Source organism: Fistularia commersonii, chromosome 32, assembly GCF_037954325.1.
Source record: "Fistularia commersonii isolate RoL2024-O1a breed Wild chromosome 32, RoL_Fcom_v1.0, whole genome shotgun sequence".
NCBI classification, from domain to species: Eukaryota; Metazoa; Chordata; class Actinopteri; order Syngnathiformes; family Fistulariidae; genus Fistularia; species Fistularia commersonii.
Genome location: NC_141315.1, coordinates 3,209,800 through 3,230,036, shown reverse-complemented (window position 1 = coordinate 3,230,036; position 20,237 = coordinate 3,209,800). Strand labels below are relative to the sequence as shown.

At 40.7% G+C, this 20,237-nt stretch overlaps 1 protein-coding gene across 1 annotated transcript in view; it reads left to right on the top strand.

Annotated features, from left to right (window-relative positions):
* The window catches only part of kcnh4b (potassium voltage-gated channel, subfamily H (eag-related), member 4b), a 41,553-nt gene extending 23,652 nt beyond the window's left edge, over positions 1-17,901 (top strand). Inside the window, exons 5-16 of the mRNA XM_086139670.1 lie at positions 87-327; positions 1,123-1,280; positions 1,964-2,165; positions 3,332-3,526; positions 4,852-5,051; positions 5,333-5,582; positions 5,898-6,112; positions 11,789-11,827; positions 13,192-13,562; positions 14,460-14,551; positions 15,403-15,479; positions 16,372-17,901. Of these exons, the coding sequence (XP_085995796.1) occupies positions 87-327; positions 1,123-1,280; positions 1,964-2,165; positions 3,332-3,526; positions 4,852-5,051; positions 5,333-5,582; positions 5,898-6,112; positions 11,789-11,827; positions 13,192-13,562; positions 14,460-14,551; positions 15,403-15,479; positions 16,372-17,397 (3,066 nt within the window). The 3' untranslated portion in view covers positions 17,398-17,901. The remainder of the gene's footprint in view (positions 1-86; positions 328-1,122; positions 1,281-1,963; positions 2,166-3,331; positions 3,527-4,851; positions 5,052-5,332; positions 5,583-5,897; positions 6,113-11,788; positions 11,828-13,191; positions 13,563-14,459; positions 14,552-15,402; positions 15,480-16,371) is intronic.
* The last annotated feature ends 2,336 nt before the right edge of the window (positions 17,902-20,237 follow it).

Genomic DNA, 20,237 nt, shown 5'->3' with positions numbered 1-20,237 from the left:
AATGCTGTTTTTAGAAACTCTGTAGAAATATTACACAATTGTTTACCCTTCCAAACACCTCCCCTTTTTTTTATATTTTTCAACAGACCATGGTTGACAAGCCCTCCATACCAGAGTACAAAGTGGCCACAGTGCAGAAGTCTCGCTTCATTCTGCTCCACTACAGTGTGTCAAAAGCCCTCTGGGACTGGCTCATTCTGCTGGCCACCTTCTATGTGGCGGTCACTGTACCCTACAACGTCAGTTTCACACCATATGATGACACGGTCACAGCTGCACGCTCTACTATTGTCAGCGATATTGCTGTAGAAATGCTCTTTATTATAGGTAAGCAACTGCAGGCATTCCATTCACATTCGTTTTCATTTTAACCATATTCAACCAGTTCAGGTCAGCTAACAGCGCAACAAGCGCAACACAGGCATCCATTTCCCCAGAAAATTCTTCCAGTTCTAGGCAACCTTGGTTTTGTTTTCCTATTTGGATGCCATGATTTTTTCTTCTCCTGATAATGCACAAAGAGAAGCACCCTGGAGTTCAATTCAAGTCTTTATCTCATCATAGGAGTGTGTATAATTGCGTTCTCCATGTTGATCATATAAACTCGTAAGCTGCTCATTATCTAATATCACAGTGATAAGCTATCACCACAATGTTACCGCGGTAGAACTCGAACACAATTTCTAACTTTGTTTGTATCATCATGGGGAATTACTTGCTGGCAATACACCAAAATAATATTTTACCTACCCAGGTTCTAATCTAAATCATTAGAAAGCTGTTAACATCAAGTTTCTCTTCACTGCACCTTGGGTAAAATTGGGGGAAAATGTGATATTCAGAAACATGGCAAAAACATGTACCTCACAAAGGCTTGGTTATTGCAAAATGGCCAGTACAACTTTATTTATGATGATAATAAATGTGATACTTTTATGTAAATGTAATGTAAATATGATACTGCCAGTTAACATGGGATATGGTGCATTTAATAAGTCATTGAGTCTTTATTTCCTTCCTCAGTTTGATTTGTTGGGCTAAGTTGCCACCGTGTTTTCTTTTGTCTGTTTTTTGCTTGTTTTTTCACAGTGAACCTGTTTATTTTCACTTTTCCATTCCTAGACATTATCCTGAATTTCCGTACCACCTACGTCAGCCAGTCAGGCCAGGTGGTGTATCAGTCACGCTCCATTTGCATTCACTATGCCACCACATGGTTCTTTGTGGACTTGGTTGCTGCTCTTCCCTTTGACCTGCTGTATGCCTTTAACATTACTGTGGTAAGTACTTAAAATAGCAAAGAGCATTTGGTGTTCTGTGGACATTAAAATAAGCTACGGACTGACTAGTATAATTCATGCCAACATGTCTTTGTTTATGGCATGCTTTCATATGGCAAAAGTACTTCTTGTTCATTTAGTATTTAGGCATGAATGCATTCATACATATTATTATTATCGTTATTATTATTATCGTTATTATTATTATCATTATTATTATTATTATTATTAGTAGTAGTAGTAGTAGTGGTTGTAGTAGTAGTAGTATTAGTGCAGTGCACTAAGAATAAGGGAGATTATCAGTGATAAAAGAAGACAATTAAGACAATTATTTAACATTAAGAATGTAGCATTATGTCTTTATTAAACATAATATTCAATGTTTTTTAATTATGAATTGACCAATGCTAAAAATTGGAAAAATTAAAAAAATTGCATAATTACTCTCCCATATCGCTGGACTCTAGGCAGGGAGGGATTTACTTAAAAGGAAAGACATGGTTTGGAATTCATAGACCAAGAAAGAGCAAATGTTAAAATTGGAAGTGAAAAAAGTCAATATATTGTCAAGAGCTGCTCAGACAAAACTGTCGTGTATTGACTTGGTCTTAATGTCTTAATAACCTCAGGCCTTGAACCCTTTTTCTTTTTCGCTCTCTCTACCGCCCCTCCAAACACCCAAGACTTCCTTGGTCCACCTGCTTAAGACAGTACGGCTGTTGCGCCTCCTTCGCCTTCTTCAGAAGCTGGATCGTTACTCCCAGTACAGCGCCATGGTGCTGACCTTACTAATGTCAGTATTTGCCCTGCTGGCACACTGGATGGCCTGCATCTGGTACATGATTGGCCGCAAGGAGATAGAGACCAGTGACACCTGGGACATCGGTGAGTGTTGGAGAGGCCTTAATGAGACCTTGCTGATGTCCTGTAAGTTGGGCATTCAGGACTGGGTAAATTAACAGCCCTATCTTTCTGATGAATGAATGACGCAATTCCTTTAGCTGGTTCAATTCTGACAGGGGACATTTCTGCAACGAGTTTGCATGTTCTCGTCTTGACTGACTCTCCCATTTCCTTCTGCAGTCCAAAACGATGCGGTAGGTTATTCAAGACCCTGAATTGCCCAGACATGTAAATGAGGGTGGATGGTTGTATATATTTGGCCTATATGTGAGCCTGTAATTGACTGGTGACCGGTCTAAGGTTAACCCCGCCTCTCGCCTAATGACAGCTGGGATAGGATCCAGCCCCCCACCCTTCCCCCGCAACCAGTATAGGATGAGCAATGTAGATAATGAATAAGTCAGTGAATGAGCTAATACATGTGGTATCATTTATTCATCATCGTGAATAAGCCTGTAATGCTACTTATTGTGAAATTTAATGGAGTGTTGATGTGATTGCATGCAGTCAAATTGCCAATGGAAATGGAAAACAATTGTCTTCCTCTTGGAAGTAACAAAAATGCTGGCAATTAAGAGCACAGAAAATATTTGTTGTGTCCTCACTCCGCTATAAATAGTCACAGCACCCAGGACATCTCAGGACTTCCTGCCTTCACAATGGCAACACCATTCTCTAGTGCTGTAATGAGTATTGTCTGAAACACAAACAAATACCAACATCCAAACCACCTGGCCAGCATGTGATGTCCTGTTCAAATATAAAGGGAAAATGAAATTTTCAATTATCTGGAGTCTGCAAAAATTCACTGCAACATAGGTTTACCATGTAAAATGTGTTTGTCTATTCGGATCTGGATGTGTGATTTTACTGTACATTCTTTTGCATGTGTCTACTGGAAGGTTTGGTCACACCATTATTTTACACCAATGTTAATTTACACCATTATTGATCCATGGAGAGTGTCTATCCAATGCCTCCTTTTCTTAATCAGCATATCAGTGTGTTAACATTGCCAACAAGTCTTTTCTGACACATACAGCTCCCCTTCCCCCCATGTAAACCACGAATCACTCAATACCATATCGGCCAGAAAATCCTGCTTTTCTCTCATACTCTCCTGCTCTCATGCTCTTTTCTCTCTCCAGGCTGGCTGCATGAGCTGGGCAAACGGCTCGAGACTCCTTATATCAACAGCACGCTGGGCGGCCCAACAGTACGCAGCTCCTACATCGCTGCCCTTTACTTTACCCTCAGCAGCCTCACCAGTGTCGGTTTTGGCAACGTCTGTGCCAACACTGATGCAGAGAAGATCTTCTCAATCTGCACCATGCTCATTGGGGGTATGTCTCACGGTGCAGTGTTGTTTGTTTCTGACGTTCAGACATAACAGTTTGATTGGGGATGAAATTCAGCAGGAATTCTGTTGGACCTTGAGAAGCTTGCAGTTATTAGGTCATTAACCTGGAAGCTAATAATTGTTTTTAAGTGTATTCTCGTCAGAGGACAAAGCCTTGGTGGATTTGTGGGTCAGTGCAAAATAACAGTAATTTTGAAGATGTCTGGCAATTCATTATCCACTGCCACTGACAAGATTTTCAGTTTTTTTTATTTTGTTTTTTCAATGCAGCTGTTGCTCACCAATGACAAGATTTTCCAATAATCCGTATTTATGGGGCACAGGGTTTGTTTCAACATCTGACATAAAAAAGTTCACCCAGGCAAGAAAAGGACCATCAGTATCAGAGATAGAAGCTGAGACAAAGTCTGTGCCCCAGAGAGGTTACGCCGCTTGAGCAAGAGCCCCTGACCCCCACATCTGTTGGGCAAACTGTTACAGCTACTTTGACCAGACAGTGGAATGCTACTGCAGGCCAGAGAGGGGCTGTGCTCATTTCGGTACCCATGCTTGTCATGATGCAAAATAGATTGAATGTGAAGTCAGTTATTTGCTTGAAAATAGTTCAAATACCCTTTAGACAAATTATTCTTTACTCTCTTCATGAAAAGATAGAAAAATTTGGCCTTCATCCTGTGTTTTGATGTATTCCATGTTCAAAATTTGAACCAAATATTCTGTAATTAATGAAAGATCTGGCAGGAAATGGTTCTGGTGACAAACTATTTTATGAAATTATAAACCTTAGTGTCGTTCCTACTTTGAAGCATGAAAGTATTTCTTTTTTAAAGTTATTTTTATTGGAAGAGACCATTTGGGCTTCGGCCTCACAGGGCGAAGGACTCTGGTTGGTTTATGTCAGGGAGACCTTTCTGTGTGGAGTTTGCAAGTTCTCCCCTTGTCGACGTGGGTTTCTTCCAGGTTCTCCTGTTTCCTCCCACAGTCCAAAAACATGCAGCAGGTTAAAAGTAAAAAAATGGGAAAATTGCCTCAAGGAGCGAGTGAGTGAATGATTGTCTGTATATGTGGCCCTGCAATTGACTGGCAACCAGTCCGGGGTGTACCCCACCTCTCGCCCGACGACATAAGATAGGCTCCAGAATCCCCCGTGACCCTGAGTGCAGGATAAGCGGCAGACGATTGATGGATACAGTAGATGGAGACCATAAGAAACAATGAAATGCTTAGAAATTCGAACACAAACTGCAGTGTCTCCATTTTTTTTAGAGATACCTAAAGTCTTTTTTGCCATTTTATTGTCTCCCACAGCTCTGATGCACGCTCTGGTATTTGGTAACGTGACAGCCATTATCCAGAGAATGTACTCAAGACGTTCACTTTACCACACACGGATGAAAGACTTGAAGGACTTCATCCGTGTCCATCGGCTGCCCCAGCAGCTCAAACAGCGCATGCTGGAGTACTTCCAGACCACATGGTCGGTCAACAATGGCATAGATGCCAATGAGGTAGGGGTCCTTTAACTTAATCAATGCACATTCTGCTGTCTGTCCTTAAGAAATAGCGCAGTAATATTGTGACAGCTTCTAAGCAATAAACCCTGTTCTGCAATCTATTGGCAACCCTTCGCACCTGTAATTGTTTAAGATCCATCACAACACATGGCTGCCTGCTCACTTTTCATCTGACATCCTGCCGAAATTGAAAAGAGGGTAACTGGTGGTGGCACCATCCATTCCCTAATTGCCAATCAGTGTCACACCTCATTGCAACTGTCACACATTCCCAGCTCCTGCATGACTTCCCAGATGAGCTGCGGGCCGACATCGCCATGCATCTGAATAAGGACATTCTCCAGCTGCCGGTTTTTAAGGGGGCCAGTCGCGGATGCCTGCGCTCACTCTCTCTTCATATAAAAACCTCCTTCTGTGTTCCCGGGGAGTATCTAATCCGACAGGGGGATGCACTACACGCCAACTACTTTGTCTGCTCCGGGTCTTTGGAGGTGCTGAAAGATGGCACGGTGCTGGCTATATTAGGTTGGTATTTTGGTCACAATGTTTTGTTATGTATTCCTTTTTTTCCCTCGACTATTGTGTTTTAATTGGTTTAATTGAAGCTTGACATTACCATGTGACATATTATTAGTTACAATTGGGGTACTTGAAATAGCCACAACGATAGGCAAAAAGCAATTTTGTGGTAAATGTATTTTTTCCACATTAACTTACACCTAAGAGGAAATAATTTGATAGTTTCAAAAAAAAAAAAAAAAAAAAGATCAATGATGTTTACTGTATCTACCTTGTTTGTTTCATATGAAGGGCAAAAAATAAATATTTGTTGCATTATAGGAAAAGGAGACTTGATCGGGTCTGACCTTCCTGGAACTGACCAGGTGATCAAGACCAATGCTGATGTGAAGGCACTGACCTACTGTGACCTCCAATACATTAGTGTGCGTGGCTTGAGAGAGGTGCTGGAACTTTATCCTGAGTACGCCAGCGTGTTTGCGTCCGATATCCTCAACAACCTGACCTACAACCTGCGCGAGGGCAGCCAGGAAGAGGTAAAGAATATAGACGAACAAACCCACAAATGGTTAGCTCATGCTGTTTTGTCAGATTGTTCTTTTGTTCCTTTATCACTTTTGACACCTGTCACAATCATCATGTTCATATACAGGCTTACAAATATTGAATTCCAAATAAATCTGACATCCCATCATAGAATTCTATTATGGGAATTAATAAACAATACAATCAGCAGAGTCTTTACAATTTATATGGGTTCACTAGCCACCTGAAGCTTTGACTATCTGGGTGCAAAGACGATCCCCGGCCTTGACAGCGGAGTGGTCGTATGTCAGGTGTATTATGGACTCTAGTGTGTTCAGTTTGAGGCCTTGGATTGTATATTCTCCAGTGATATATTCTACGGGCGCACTTCGATGTTTTTCAACACCAGACAGCGATCAGTGCTGACAGGGGACCCTGTGAAATGGCTTGTTAAATGCAATGCAATACAATATTGTTTTTGTCATTTTTGGGCCTTTTGGATTTGAATTGGTGGCATAATGTTGTAAATTCAGATTATAGCTGACGTTTGAGCTGAGGATCCAGAGTCAGTAGTCAGTATTTTAGTTTACACGGGCCATTTTTGTAACTATAGATGTTAAAGCTGTTGGAATTATCCAAAGACTTTAGAGGACGGTGCAAACCTTTGGCTTTGTATGTGTATTGCTAGAATTCGATGTTACTCATCAGGAAAATATCAGCTGGATAAGTATGTAAGTGTTTTATTAGTAGCTGAAAAAAAATGTTATATGTTTCCTAGAGTCTGAAATTAATTAATTCCTCTGGAATGAAAATGATTTTCATGTATATCATGGAGTTGAACTTACAGTAATACACGATGGGCTGTTGTTCCTGAACCTTTTATTTTATTTTCTAAGTCATTTAAAGAACATAAAATATATACCCACAAAAAAAGCAGAAAACACTACCTGCTGTGAGTCATTATTAGAATTAATGAAAATATTCTTCTTACATTGCTCTCCATTTTCCATTCACCATGAAATTAGCGCGCAGTAATATTAGAAGCAGAGTTAAGTTGCTGCAGTAGTTGAAAAATGCTAACAATCCAGCAATGTCCAAAGGGGGTCACACATTGTACATATTCAGCTCGGAAAACAAACAAAAAAAAACCTCTCCATACAGATGAGGGGTCTTAGACGTGACCTTCCAGCCACATACAATGCAGTGCACACACACCAAATCCATCTGAATCATGCAAACCACCTGAGAAATCCACAACCGAAACTGGATCCCAGCATCTACCATCTGAGCCTCAGGCCAAGTCATCCAACACTTTTATGCTGGGTTTACATCTCAAAACTCAAGAACTAAGAGTAAAAATTTTGTTAAGACTCGAGTAAAACTATCAACTCACACCAGCTCATATCTTAAGAGTAGTTTTTAGAGTCGTAAGTCTTAGTGTAGTCTGCAATTGTTGAGACAAAAGATTGTGGGTCTCACATTGAAAGACTTTGCAAAGCTTTTGAAAAGCTTTGCATTTTTAGGCACCATTCAATGTTTTCACCGGATATTTGCAGAGCCTACTTCAGTCCAATAATCAAAATCAGAATCAGAGAAACTTTATTTGTCCCCAAAGGACAATTGGAGGGCACTCCAATTCAGGGGTAGCACGGCAACCAAGAGCAGATGAACATAAAAAACAAATAACAAAACAAAATAACACAATAACAAAACAATAACAAAATAACAATAACAAAATAACAATAAAATAAATAAATACATAGAAAATAAATATTACCATATAAAACAAAGGCAAATTAAAAATTTGATGAAAATAAAGTGAAGTAACTTCAACCTCAATAAGACACGTGAAATAAAATGTATTTTATTATTATTATTGTGTTTTTACTGCTTTTCCTTCCACCATCCTCTCCTGTTTCTAGTTTTCAATACTGATCAGAACATCCTTTGCCATTCCCTTTCATCTATACTGCCAACAAATACCATCGCTTCAATTGTTTGTCTACCAGGCTTCCTGTTTCGGGTTTTGTTGGAGCTCATCTATTGGTTGTTGATTCAGGCTTTATAGTGAGGAAAAACGCTAACTTGCAATAATATCAAGTATGCTTGATATTGTCGTAATCCCTATGACTAGGAAAAGACTTCGCTAAGCCTTAAGACTGCCAGCTCACAGATCTTTACGACTGAGATGTAGGAAGTGTGTTGTGACTCGGCTGAAATGCTGGTATAACTCTTAAGATTTCCTTACGATCTCCTTACAACTGCCGGGTTAAAGTCTGTGACTCTAAAATTGTAAGGTGTAAGCCATACCATTTAGCATTAGCCATACAATACCTATTCAAATTTTAATTCAGATGAGTCCCCAGAATTGGTACCTATGTTTACCCCAACGCCCACATTAACACAGCAACCCCATTCTATCAAGTTTCTTCAAAACAACTCACTCATTAACCTCAACCTCAACCTGGACCGACGCCCAATCCCAACAGTACTGATGAAGCCTCTATTCCCCTTGACATGGAGTGTGATTTGTACCCTATCAACTCACACCAGCTCAAAGAGCTGCCGTCTCACCCGACAGTTCACACTCCGACCACAATGAGCAAAGAGTTGCTGGTCACTTGATTGTCAGACCAATCACCATGCGTTGGTGCCACTGTCAGCCAACCATATCACTTCCTTGTTCACACCCCAATCTCAGTGGTAGGAAATGATCAAGACACTGACGCATCTGTAATTCCTGTAATCCCCTATTTAAGGAGGCCTTGCCTTCCTTTTGTTTTCCATCAATGTGGAGAAATGATTGATAAACAAAACATATCGGTAAGAATAGTAGATAACTGTGTTTATTACAGAAACATTTCCTTGGTATTCTGCAAGTGTTCTGTCCAGCTGTGGGGATGCAATGTTATGGCTGATATGTGACAGAAAAAGCTGAAAAAGCTGCAACTGAATATTCCTAAATATTATTTGTCAATCTTCACTTGCTCCAACCATTCTTCTTGCATCCCCTAGGGTGTAAGATAGATTTTAATTTTTGTTTCTCATTAGTTAACTTGTCTTGATTTGGTCGCTTGCTTAAAAAAGGCAAATATTTACTATAATAGAATCTAAACTATAGAACAGAGATGGAGCCAGTGTAGGAATACCTGAGGTGAAATGTAGCAATATTGTTGTAAACTACCTTAGAGGGGTGAGATTATTAGGAATGAGAGATACAGAGATACAGACAATACTCAGAGCTCCATGTATTTATCGGCATGATTAATAATGTTGCGAGAAACATTTGATGGCATAGAATAAAGTAGATCAAAAAAGCTAACACTGTAATGAATTGAAAATGACAGGAGGGTGAAGTTTTTCAGAAAAGATATGTACATATAGTGCATAAAATCTGAAATGGCAAATTTTAGGAGTAAGACTCTCTCTGAGGTGAGGCTGGTCATGAGGCCCTGCACCCTACTTCTCTCACACCATCTGCTCAGAGTTTGAGCACAAAGGCAGGGCACCATCTCTCCCCACTCGCCCCCCTGCCAAGATGAAGGAGTGCTCTGCAACCCGACAGAGCAGCCACGTCCTGCACGCCCCTGAGGCACACACACCTGCACTTGCCTCGTCCTCTTCAACACAGTGGGTGGTTTCAGGTTGAAGTTGTCTGGAGTTCCATTACACTCCAGAGATACTTGAGTGTTGCTCCCAGACTCTACAGTAATTAGTCAAGTGTAGTGAAATATTGCCAAAGTAACAGATTGTAGGAATGCCCATTACTGTATACAGTATCCAAACGGGACTGCTTTATTTTGTCTGAGTGGTAAAACACCCACTCTGCCAGATGGAAAATGATTCTGCAGACTCCTAATTTCAGTTATTTTAACATTTTTTTCCATTGGTCTAACACTCATTTATTTATTTCATACTCAACCAAAAAGGCAAGAGTAATTGTCTATCATAAAGTATCACAATATATTTATATCTCTTAATTCATGTTTCATTTCGACTTTAAAGCTCGCAGAAGCCTGGCTTATCTTTGAATAGAGGTTTGTTTTTGGAAATATGAAGAAACCTTGGGATTGCAAGCAGCACGGGAAGGTCATGCCTTCGGCGGGGAGTCAGAACATAGTTAAGACTATGTGGTCAGTAATGGCAGTGAGACCGCAGGGAGGTTCGATGATCGGTTGTCATGAATGTGAGTAGCAAGCTCGCCGGTCAAGAGTGGCAGCAATGCAGACCCTCATTTGAGAGCTTATTTGCAGAGCCATGTGGCCAGTAGTGTGGTTTTATAAGAGAACAGAGGACAGACGAGAAAAGACATTCCTCACATAAACCAATGGTGCTCCATTGTGTTTGTTAAAGGCAACTCCTTCAGGTACAATCAATTATATAGAGCTCACTCTCACAATTAAGCATCAAACCAAAGTCATCCTGAATGGATGCGTCAATCACTGCACTAACATAATATTCAAACAAAGCCTCATTCATTGTATCCCTGAAAGCTGAAATTGTTTTACATGATGGTGCATTAGGTCTGTCACATGACCCTGTCTGCTGCTTATTACACCAAAAGTAGATTTAATCACAGCAATGTCATACAGTTTTGTTGACTTGTGTTTGGCATTTTGGCACTTGCCATCTTGGTTTACTAAGTCAGAATTCCCCTTAGAGACACAACCCTCTGCTAGCAGGGAAATCCATCTGCACATACAACCAAAGGCTACATTCCTGATTATAACTTCATCTATAACACTATCATGCCACTTCATAGCATTGCCTCTGTTTATCATGCTAGATAATGGCATTGTAACCAATTTAGACGTCAGTTGGTGCTATCCAACAACTAATTGTAACTTACACACTTTTCCTCCATCAATAGCCATGTTACTGTTTTCTTTATTGAATACTCTATATCATTTTTGGTACACGTATGTACTAGAAAAAAAAAAAAAACATGTTGCTTCACAAGCTGTACCTTCAACCCAGACCGTAAAAGTTTTGCTCGCTCTTCATTGATATCAACAAGCACGTGTAAACACAAGACATTACAATTTTGAGTGAAATGTGTGTCACTGCAAATCAAACCCACTTTGTTATGTGGGACACCCCTGCTATTAGTGCTCCATTAATGGATAATGATGTTCAATTAATGACACAATATTCACTGCTGGCTGGTTAATCAGTTCATGTTGCTCCAGGGACTGTTATCTTCATGAGGGGAATTCAGCCCTGTAGTGAAAAGTTTGTGTTCCATGCACACCTTGCAAAAAAAGGTTGTTTTTTTTTTCATTTTCAAACTGATACTATTTCATTTCAATAGATGTTTTTTGTATCGATCCAACAAGCTATGTTTTTCATAAGCTCAATTTTTTACAGTCAAAGGAAGGATTCACTCCAGCAAATTATTATTTGTCTCCAGTTGGTGATTATGCTAAATTGCAGCCGGTCGCTTCACATCATCAGCGATACAGGTTCCAGGTTAAAGTTATTTAAATAGTGACAAATGAAACAGCTCCGGGCCTTGCTATAGAAATTGTTGTTTTTAATAAGGTTCACTCTAATTTCAAAATATGTCACTGCTTGTGTGTGTCTTTTTTTAAAGAATTCCTCAAGTGAAATGGTTGTACATTTAAGCCATCGGCTGTTTTTAAGGGCGCTTGCTCTCTCTCTCTCTCTCTCTCTCTCTCTCTCTGCAGGGATTTAGCAGGTTTTCAAGGTCACCCAGGATTTCTCATGTGAGTTCAGTGCAAATCTCCACTTTCACAGGTGCCAGCTTTATCTCACCCTGTGCTTGTCAGTCAAAAAAAGACCTGGGATTTGAAATCTATTACGTCCCTTTCCTGTGCGAACATGATGCAATTGTGTATTTGTGTCAGGCATTTCAAACCATGATTTTTAAAAATCCCAGGGTTTAAACATAACACGTGTCTGTTTGTTGTAGGACATTGCTAGCACGGGAGGGTTTTTGCAAGGACTTCCCCTACAGGTTGAAACTCATTTGGAGCAGAGAGAACAGTTCAGTCCCTAGAGTTATCTCACTATCTGGGTCAATAGACCTCCTAATGGGAAGCCTTATGAGCTACTTCTCTCACCATGTGCTGTTTGCTCATCTCTACATCACACCATGCTAACATTGAAATACTGTTCTGAAATATGCCTTCCTCTATTATTAAGAGCTCTATGCAATATGAAAACAATCATGTTTAGTCATAGTCACACTCACAGCTATGGTCAGGGTTTAATAGACTCTCAACATCATTATTCCCATATGATCAAATTATCACTAGCAGTGGCTCATTAACCTTTAAATAGTGTAATAATTGCTCTGCATCAGCTTCTTTTCCAATAAGTTGGTTAACACCACCAAGATTACTCATTTAATGTTTTCTTGTGAAAGGATATGATGAGTGACATTTTAAAATTGGCACCTAATTTGATATACACTTACCTTCACTATTTTGAAGTGACCTAGTATTTTCTTGCAGCGTGTTATTTCGGCATGTGTCAGTTTTGCATTGATGAACACTCAAATTCTTAACTGAAATAAATGAAGAAATACATCGTCTAAAATACACAAGAAGAACTGAGATTTGCTTGGTAAAAAAAAGTAAGAGTGTACATGAACGTAATCATCTCGAGAAAAAGTACTACCGTAGAGAATTACATTTTCTATTATTGTCTCCAACAAATACTTGTGAGAGTATTATAATGTAGTACATTAGTGATAAGGAGCGTTTTTTTCAGATAGTTGCATAGACTGATAATAGTAGCATAATATGAGGTTTGAATTTTTGAATACCACATAAGAATAGAAAGCATCTGATTTTAGGAAACATCTTGATTTGACAGCAAGCAAAGCTTATCAAATATATGTATAGGGTTGTATCAAATAAACATATTTATGTAATTATTATTTTTAACGACTGTGGTTTTAGATTTTTTATTCTGCTTGTATTTTCACAAATACAAGAACAAATTTGACAGTATTAAGATAGATGGAGCTGTTGTGGTACATATAACTTGCATCATTTATATGCTAAATTATATTTATGTACTGTATATTCAAATACATGGAGTTTGTCATGTTTCTGTTTTACAGGAACCCAGACTTGCTTCTATTGTAGAAACCAAGTGTGATGAGCCAGACGACTCTTTCCACCTCTCTCCAGCGTCTCGCTCTCGCCGAAATCTCCTGTTGCCCAGTATATCCAGCCCTGTACGCCGTACATCCTTGGGGAACCTGCTCGGTGATGAGTTGCGACAGTTCAACGCTTTGCGACGCTGCCGCTCTCCTAACCTCAGCCGCGGTTTCCATGGGCAGAGCTCATCTCCTCAGCCACCAGCCAAAAAAGAGCACAGTGCCCCACCAGCCTCCACCTCCACACAGGGAGAGTCAGGGGCTGAGCAGAAGCCCTCAAAGCTGCTCATTCCAACTGTCACTTGTTATGGACCACCTGACCTCAGTCCTAGGTATTGTGTAAGCAAAAAAAAAAGTAGAATTCAAAATGAAATTTACTGCTAAGTTTGCCTCGGCAAAACAGTTGGAACCTTATATTTTTGCTCTGGCTGTTGGCGCCGCGTTACATTTAAAAGCATCTCTTGGTTTATTTGTTCATAGCTGGTGGAAGGTATATTGCAACACAACATAAATTAGTCCTAATGCAATAAAACTGCATTACATGCAGAATACTTTATGTAACTGTCAGTAAGTCAGTACAGACACAAGCTTTTACGTCACATAATCAAGCTGGCCTTTTTTGAAGTTCATTAAGAATCGAGAGCTGTCTGTCAAAATCACCCACAGCGAATATCCAACCACCTATACCTTGACATTTATGTCAAATGTTGTGGTAATGGAAACTTTAGGAGACAGATTCAAAGAGATTCAAAGCTTTTATTGTCATATGTACAGTGTGGAAACATGTTTCCCCGTACAATGACATTCTTACTTTGCTGTCCGCAGTGCATTTGGCATGCAACTGCGGCGCGAGCAAACACGTCTGCCACAGAGGGCGTCATGTTAAATCATGCATAACAACCTATGTCTTCCCCTGAATGTAAAAGGGGGTTATTTGTATTGTATATTTTTTATCACCTATCAATGCGTTACATAATGAGAGTACTGTCCAACTAAATTGATAATGCAACCCAAGTCATCCAGTCAGTCCCAGATATGGGTAAGTCCTGGTTCATAAAGCTCAGGTAACTGCCCCTCCAGAGTTGGCTTGTGTTTTGTGTACCCGCCGACGTGGATCTCTGCCAACAGGATCTCTAATGGCACACTTTGGGGTTGTCTGCAGCCTCTAATGATAATTGAAAAACATCTCCTGTTACTCCAGCTTCTCCTCTCTTCACCCCCGCCATTAGGGTTGTAGACGGCATCGAAGACAACGGGCACACATTCCATTTCACAGTGGAGAACAGTGGGCCAAAAGCCAGTAGTGGATGCAACACCCAAGGTAAGCCAACCCCCTCCAGCTGCAAGGATCACCTACTGTAGGTGCCAGATGGCTGACTGCAGAGTTCAAACAGTGGATACTGCAACAGTGCCCGGCACCCTCCTGGGGAAATACAAGAAGGTAGAGGGATGGAATGGCAGCTGAGTGTCTAAACATTGACACAACATGCCAAAGGACAACTGAGGTCAAAGCAGCTTATTTGACCTCAGCTTTTATTGATCATCATTATCCATCATTATTATGGTGGCTATTAAGTTCAGTTATGTCAAAGTTCTGCAAATTCACTGCGCAACTTGTATTTCTTCCAATCTATTGAAGGTTTGTTTGTTTTTGGGGGGGGCTAATAGCTCTACAGCACCCCTTCTTTGCAAAGGACCAAATTGCTGAGGGGAGTATTCATCTTTTTTTTTTTTAAGTACAAAGGATCTAAACTTCGAAAACATTACTTTGGAATAAACAATTGCTGCCTCCAAATTCTGTTACTCTGTACAGCTTCAACAACACACTTGGGAGACCAATGCTAAGTTCCTGGAAGACACGATCAAATGTCAGGTGTTGATTTGATTTCTTAGACTAACTGCATTATAGATGTGAAATCAAAGTGGATTTAAGGTCCAATGTAACCATTTGGAAACCTAAATCCAAAAGGCTTGCAGTGCAATTGTACTTCAATGTTTAGAATACTGTTTTGATATACAAAAATGCATATGCAGATAGTGTTATCATACAGACTATTGTGGTGTCCAGTTGATTTACATATTTCTCACCACAAATATTGACATTTTTCCTGACTGTGTACCTGTGGTGTGTGCTACTCACTACATATATATTTCCCTTTTCTTATTATATAGACTCAAAACAGGTTAACTCCACTTTGCTGCTTGAGACAGAGGAGGTCAGGAAGAGCATTTATCAACTGCACCAAAAGGTACAGAATGACACCTTCACCAAAATTAAGATAGATTGTACCACTGACACTTGAGCCTATGGTAGACTTTTCCCAGAAGTAGATTATGTTGCTCCATTTTGCCCCACAATATAACCCTTATCTTGTTGTGACCATGACAGTTCAAAGTTTAAATGTATTTATTTTTCTGTTGCAAATGGAATCATTGCCTTATAAACTGATGAAACATTAGGTTTCCTCATTGGTAGGTTTACTGGGAGACAGGAAATATTAGAGATCAAGTTGAATTTGTGATGACCAGCATTTCTAATTGAATGTGAATAGTGAAAAATCCGGGGAGTTAAAAAGATCCAGATGGTGGTACATAGGTGCTGTCTGAAATTGATATTAATTAAACAGCAGGCCACTTCTGCATTGCAGAAGAAAGTTTGGAGTGCTGACTCAACAATCTGAAGAAAAATTCTTTTTGTTAATAACCCAGCTCTACTTGTGGCCTTTTTTTCACCACCTTTTCATTTGTTTCACTTTCCCTCTTCTATGTTTCTCCCCACCTTCTCCCTTCCTCCCTACCTTCATTTGCGTCACTTAGCATTTGTCAGTGTCCCTCTGGACATGAGAGCTGTGTAAGAAGCCCCTTCTTTAGTGAAGGGGATGTGAATTGTTTGCTTATCTTTTGGGAAGTCATCCGAAAATTGTTTCTGAGTCAGACCTAAAAGTAAGAAGCCAGTTAATTTGTCACTTCGTGCAGGGGACTTAATTGGGTTGAGCTGCTTTTATTTTTGTTCTCTGATATAAGGCTTGTCATAGCTGTGACCAAATTTAATTAATCTAAATAGATTATGCAAGGAAAGAGAAAATCTGCTGAGAATACGATGTTAATATGACAACTACATTGTGTGCACTTTCCAAACAGATGGGCACATTAAACCAGGAAGTATCTGAGCTCACCAAGGGCCTACACCACATGATGCATCTTCTCCAGGCCCACGTATCTGCACATCAGTACTCCTACCCTTACAGTGTCCAAATGTTTCCCAATCCCCACAGACCCCCCAACACTGGCATGGCCCCCAGCTTGCACCACCACAATGATTCTGGGAGCCATGAAGCCCACAGCCTCCAAAGTGGCCCACCTGGTGGCCAGTGTAGTTACATTGGAACCATAGACACCCATATGGAGAGCCATCAAGAACCTCTGGCTCGTAGTTCACCGACATCTAACTCCAGCCCCTCTCTCTCGGTAAAATCTGATCCCAGGTTAAGCCAGTGTCATAGTTCTGAGAACATGACCACACATTTGTGGACTAGTCCATCTCTGCTGAGCAAGAACCCAGGCTTTCAAAGTGGTTGTCCAGGCCCTGTACCTCACTCCAGGCATGATCATTCTGCCAGCCGACCACTAAGTGCGAGCCTAACCACCATCAGCCAGTCCCAGCCCACGTTGTGCCTGCAACCTCCCAGTGATAGTGAGGAACACCCTTGCCTTTTGTCCAGTACCCTTTCAGGTACATCTGCAAACAGCCTCCTGGCTCCGCCTCCCAGTTCATTCCCCCTTCTTTGCCTGAACACTCTAAGCTTACCGCAAACCTCACATGAGGACTCTCTTCTGATGGCCTCGCCGTCATCTCATAATTTGGTCCAGGATACCCCAATTTTCCAAGTGATGGACTCACACCCTGTTTCATCCTCTTCACCTCAGCTATCCAGTCATCCTCCTATTTCCACCCTGGAATCTGAGTCACTGCAATCAAATGCCCTTGAACCCCATCTCACGCTGGGCGACTCCTCTTCCGTGAAACACACCAGTCTGGAGTGCCTACTGGGAAACAGGGGCTCTTTGGAGAGCAGGGACAGTGAAAGTGCATCATCACGAAGGTCCAGCATCGGTGCCCAGACTCAGAGCACAGAGCAGTCATGGTGCTTGGACCTCACAGATTAAATTGTCTTGGACAGACTGAAAAAGCAGCACTGGAATGTCAAGCTAATGACATGCAACTTCTGACAGTGTTTCAAAAGACATTGCTGGAGATAGTCAGTGTTTGCTGTATTTCCCCTTTTAATTCCTGGGCACTTATATCTGTCAAACTCCATGCAGTTTACACCGTTTCTATGCAAAGGCATGTCATCCGTGCATTATCTTGGCTTTACTGAAGTGCGTCTTTAAAGAAATGAAAAATAAAAAAAAATTAACTCCATTGCCGTGGGTTGTACTATGTGCTGAATAATGTTTCCCACATCCACAGGGCAAATCACAGTTCATAATACCTGTTACCTCCTTGCATGGTAAAGTTATGTATTCTTTTTCCTAAGGAAAAGGTTTATGATTCAATGTGTAAGCATTCTGCATGACAACCTATTCACTGCATCTTTGTATGGCAGGTCAAAATTATTTATTTTTTTCATTTACTGTGAAACAAAGGAAATGCCAGATGCCTCATTTGGAAACGTGCTGTGTGTGAATCCCTCAACATATGTTTTTCTTTTAAATGAAATGGACCCAGTTTTTATTTTGTCAAAGTACGCTTATTTAGGTATAAAAGTTTTATCTCAAAAACAGCATACACAATTTGTTTTTGGTGCAGTATGGCCGTGCAGTTCACACTTCTGCCTCACAGAAATTAGTCCATTTTGTGTGAAATTTCCCTTTTGTCTACTGGTTTCCTCACACACACAAAACAACCGATATGTTAATTGAGCATTGCTAATTGACTATAGGTGTGAATGAGAGTGAGCAGTTTTATGTCTCTATGTGTGGCCCGGTCATTGACTTGGTGACTATTCCAGTGTGAACTCGACCTCATGCTCAACAACAGCTGTAATTGGCTTCCGCAAACTGCAACCCTTTTGATTTAATAGTTATTATTGTAAATGAGAATTAGTATCCTCGCTTTGGAGGAATATGGCAGCTCATACAATATGAAGCAGTCACAAATATGATTACATTTGAGTCAGTCCTCTTCAACTGACAAAATACAATAAGCAGAACATTTTTCAATTTCCACCAATACCACCATCAATATCAGATATTTTTCTCCCTTAGCAACAAGAGCGATACTGCATAAATTGTTGCTATTCTGATGGAAATGCTGATTAACTTTTGGAAACACAACTCGAGTTTAAAATGTTAAAACTCAGTGGCAAAATGAGGTGCATGAACCGGATTTATTGAACACAGTTAAAAACAACAGTTGTATTTGCATTTGAGCAACACATAAAATGTACTGTTATTCATTGAATATATATAACAGCACTCTGACTTCTGATAACCATGAAACATGAAATGTTGGCCCTCAGTATTGATCAAGATTATTCACTGAATGTCTATTGGCATCTTTTGTTAAAGGACTATTGAATTCTAAATAATTTGTTTACAAACATGTGCAAATATTTTGGTGAGCACAGAAACACATTCACTCAATTAATACAATTTTTCCTTATTCTATAACATTGCATTAGATCGTTATTCAGGTGAGGTTTCCTGCCAGGGTGTTTAAGCCTTCACTTGGCCCATTATATGTCAATGGCATATACGAGACATTTCTCTGCTGCACCCTGCAGTTGAGTTTGAAGTTGCATTTTACGATCCCCAAGCATTGGACTTACTCCAGATCTAAAGGCAGCAGTTGGATTTCTTGGCTTCTTTTCCTAATTCCCTCAGGTTTTTCAGTTTTAAACCTCTCATGGTAGTACTTTGGACCAGTAGTTTAGTACTTTACTAACAAAGTCCCAGGAATTGGCCTTTTGGGAGTAAATCCTCAAACCACCCTCTTGACAGTCATCTGTTTGCACCATCATCTGACCTACTTCCTCAGAGCAAGGTTGCAATCTAGTTGCTTTCATTTTCTACTTTTCCTTTCGGCTTGTCCTTTCAGTGGTCGCCACAGGGAACCAACCTTCTCCATCTAACCCTATTCTCTGTATCCTCCTCTCTCACTCCAACTACCGTCATATCCTCTCTCACTACGTCCATAAATCTTCTCTTTGGTCTTTCTCGAGACCTCCAGCTTGGCAGCTCCAATTCCAGCAATATATTCTCTATCCCTCCTCTGTACATGACCCAACCATCTCAGTCTGGCTTCTCTGACCTTCTCTCCAAAACATCTAACATGTGTTGTTCCTCTGATAGACTCATTCCTGATCCTATCCATCCTGGTCACTCCCAACGAGAACCTTAGCATCTTCATCTCTGCAACCTCCAGCTTTTCCTCCTCCCTTTTCATCATGAAGACAACATACACTAGTTGGCCAAAAGTATCCGCTCACCTGCCTTGACTCGCATATGAACTTAAGTGACATCCCATTCCTAATCCATAGGGTTCAATATGACGTTGGTCCACCCTTGGCAGCTAGAATGGCTTCAGCCCTTCTGGGAAGGCTGTCCACAAGGTTCAGGAGTGTGTTTATGGGAATTTTTGACCAGTCTTCCAGAAGCACATTGGTAAGTGTGTGACCACACACTGATGTTAGACGAGAAGGCCTGGCTCTCAGTCTCCGCTCTAATTCATCCCAAAGGTGTTCTAGTGGGTTGAGGTCAGGACTCTGTGCTGGCCAGTCAAGTTCATCCTTACCAGACTCTGTCATCCATGTCTTTATGGCCCTTGCTTTGTGCTCTGGTGCACAGTCATGTTGGAAAAGGAAGGGTCCAGCTCCAAACTGCTCCCACAGAGCTGGGAGCATGGAGTTGACCACAATGTTTTGGTGTGCTGGAGCTTTCAGAGTTCCTTTCACTGGAACTAAGGGACCAAGCCCATTCACCCACCAAGGCGTGTTCCCGTTGCT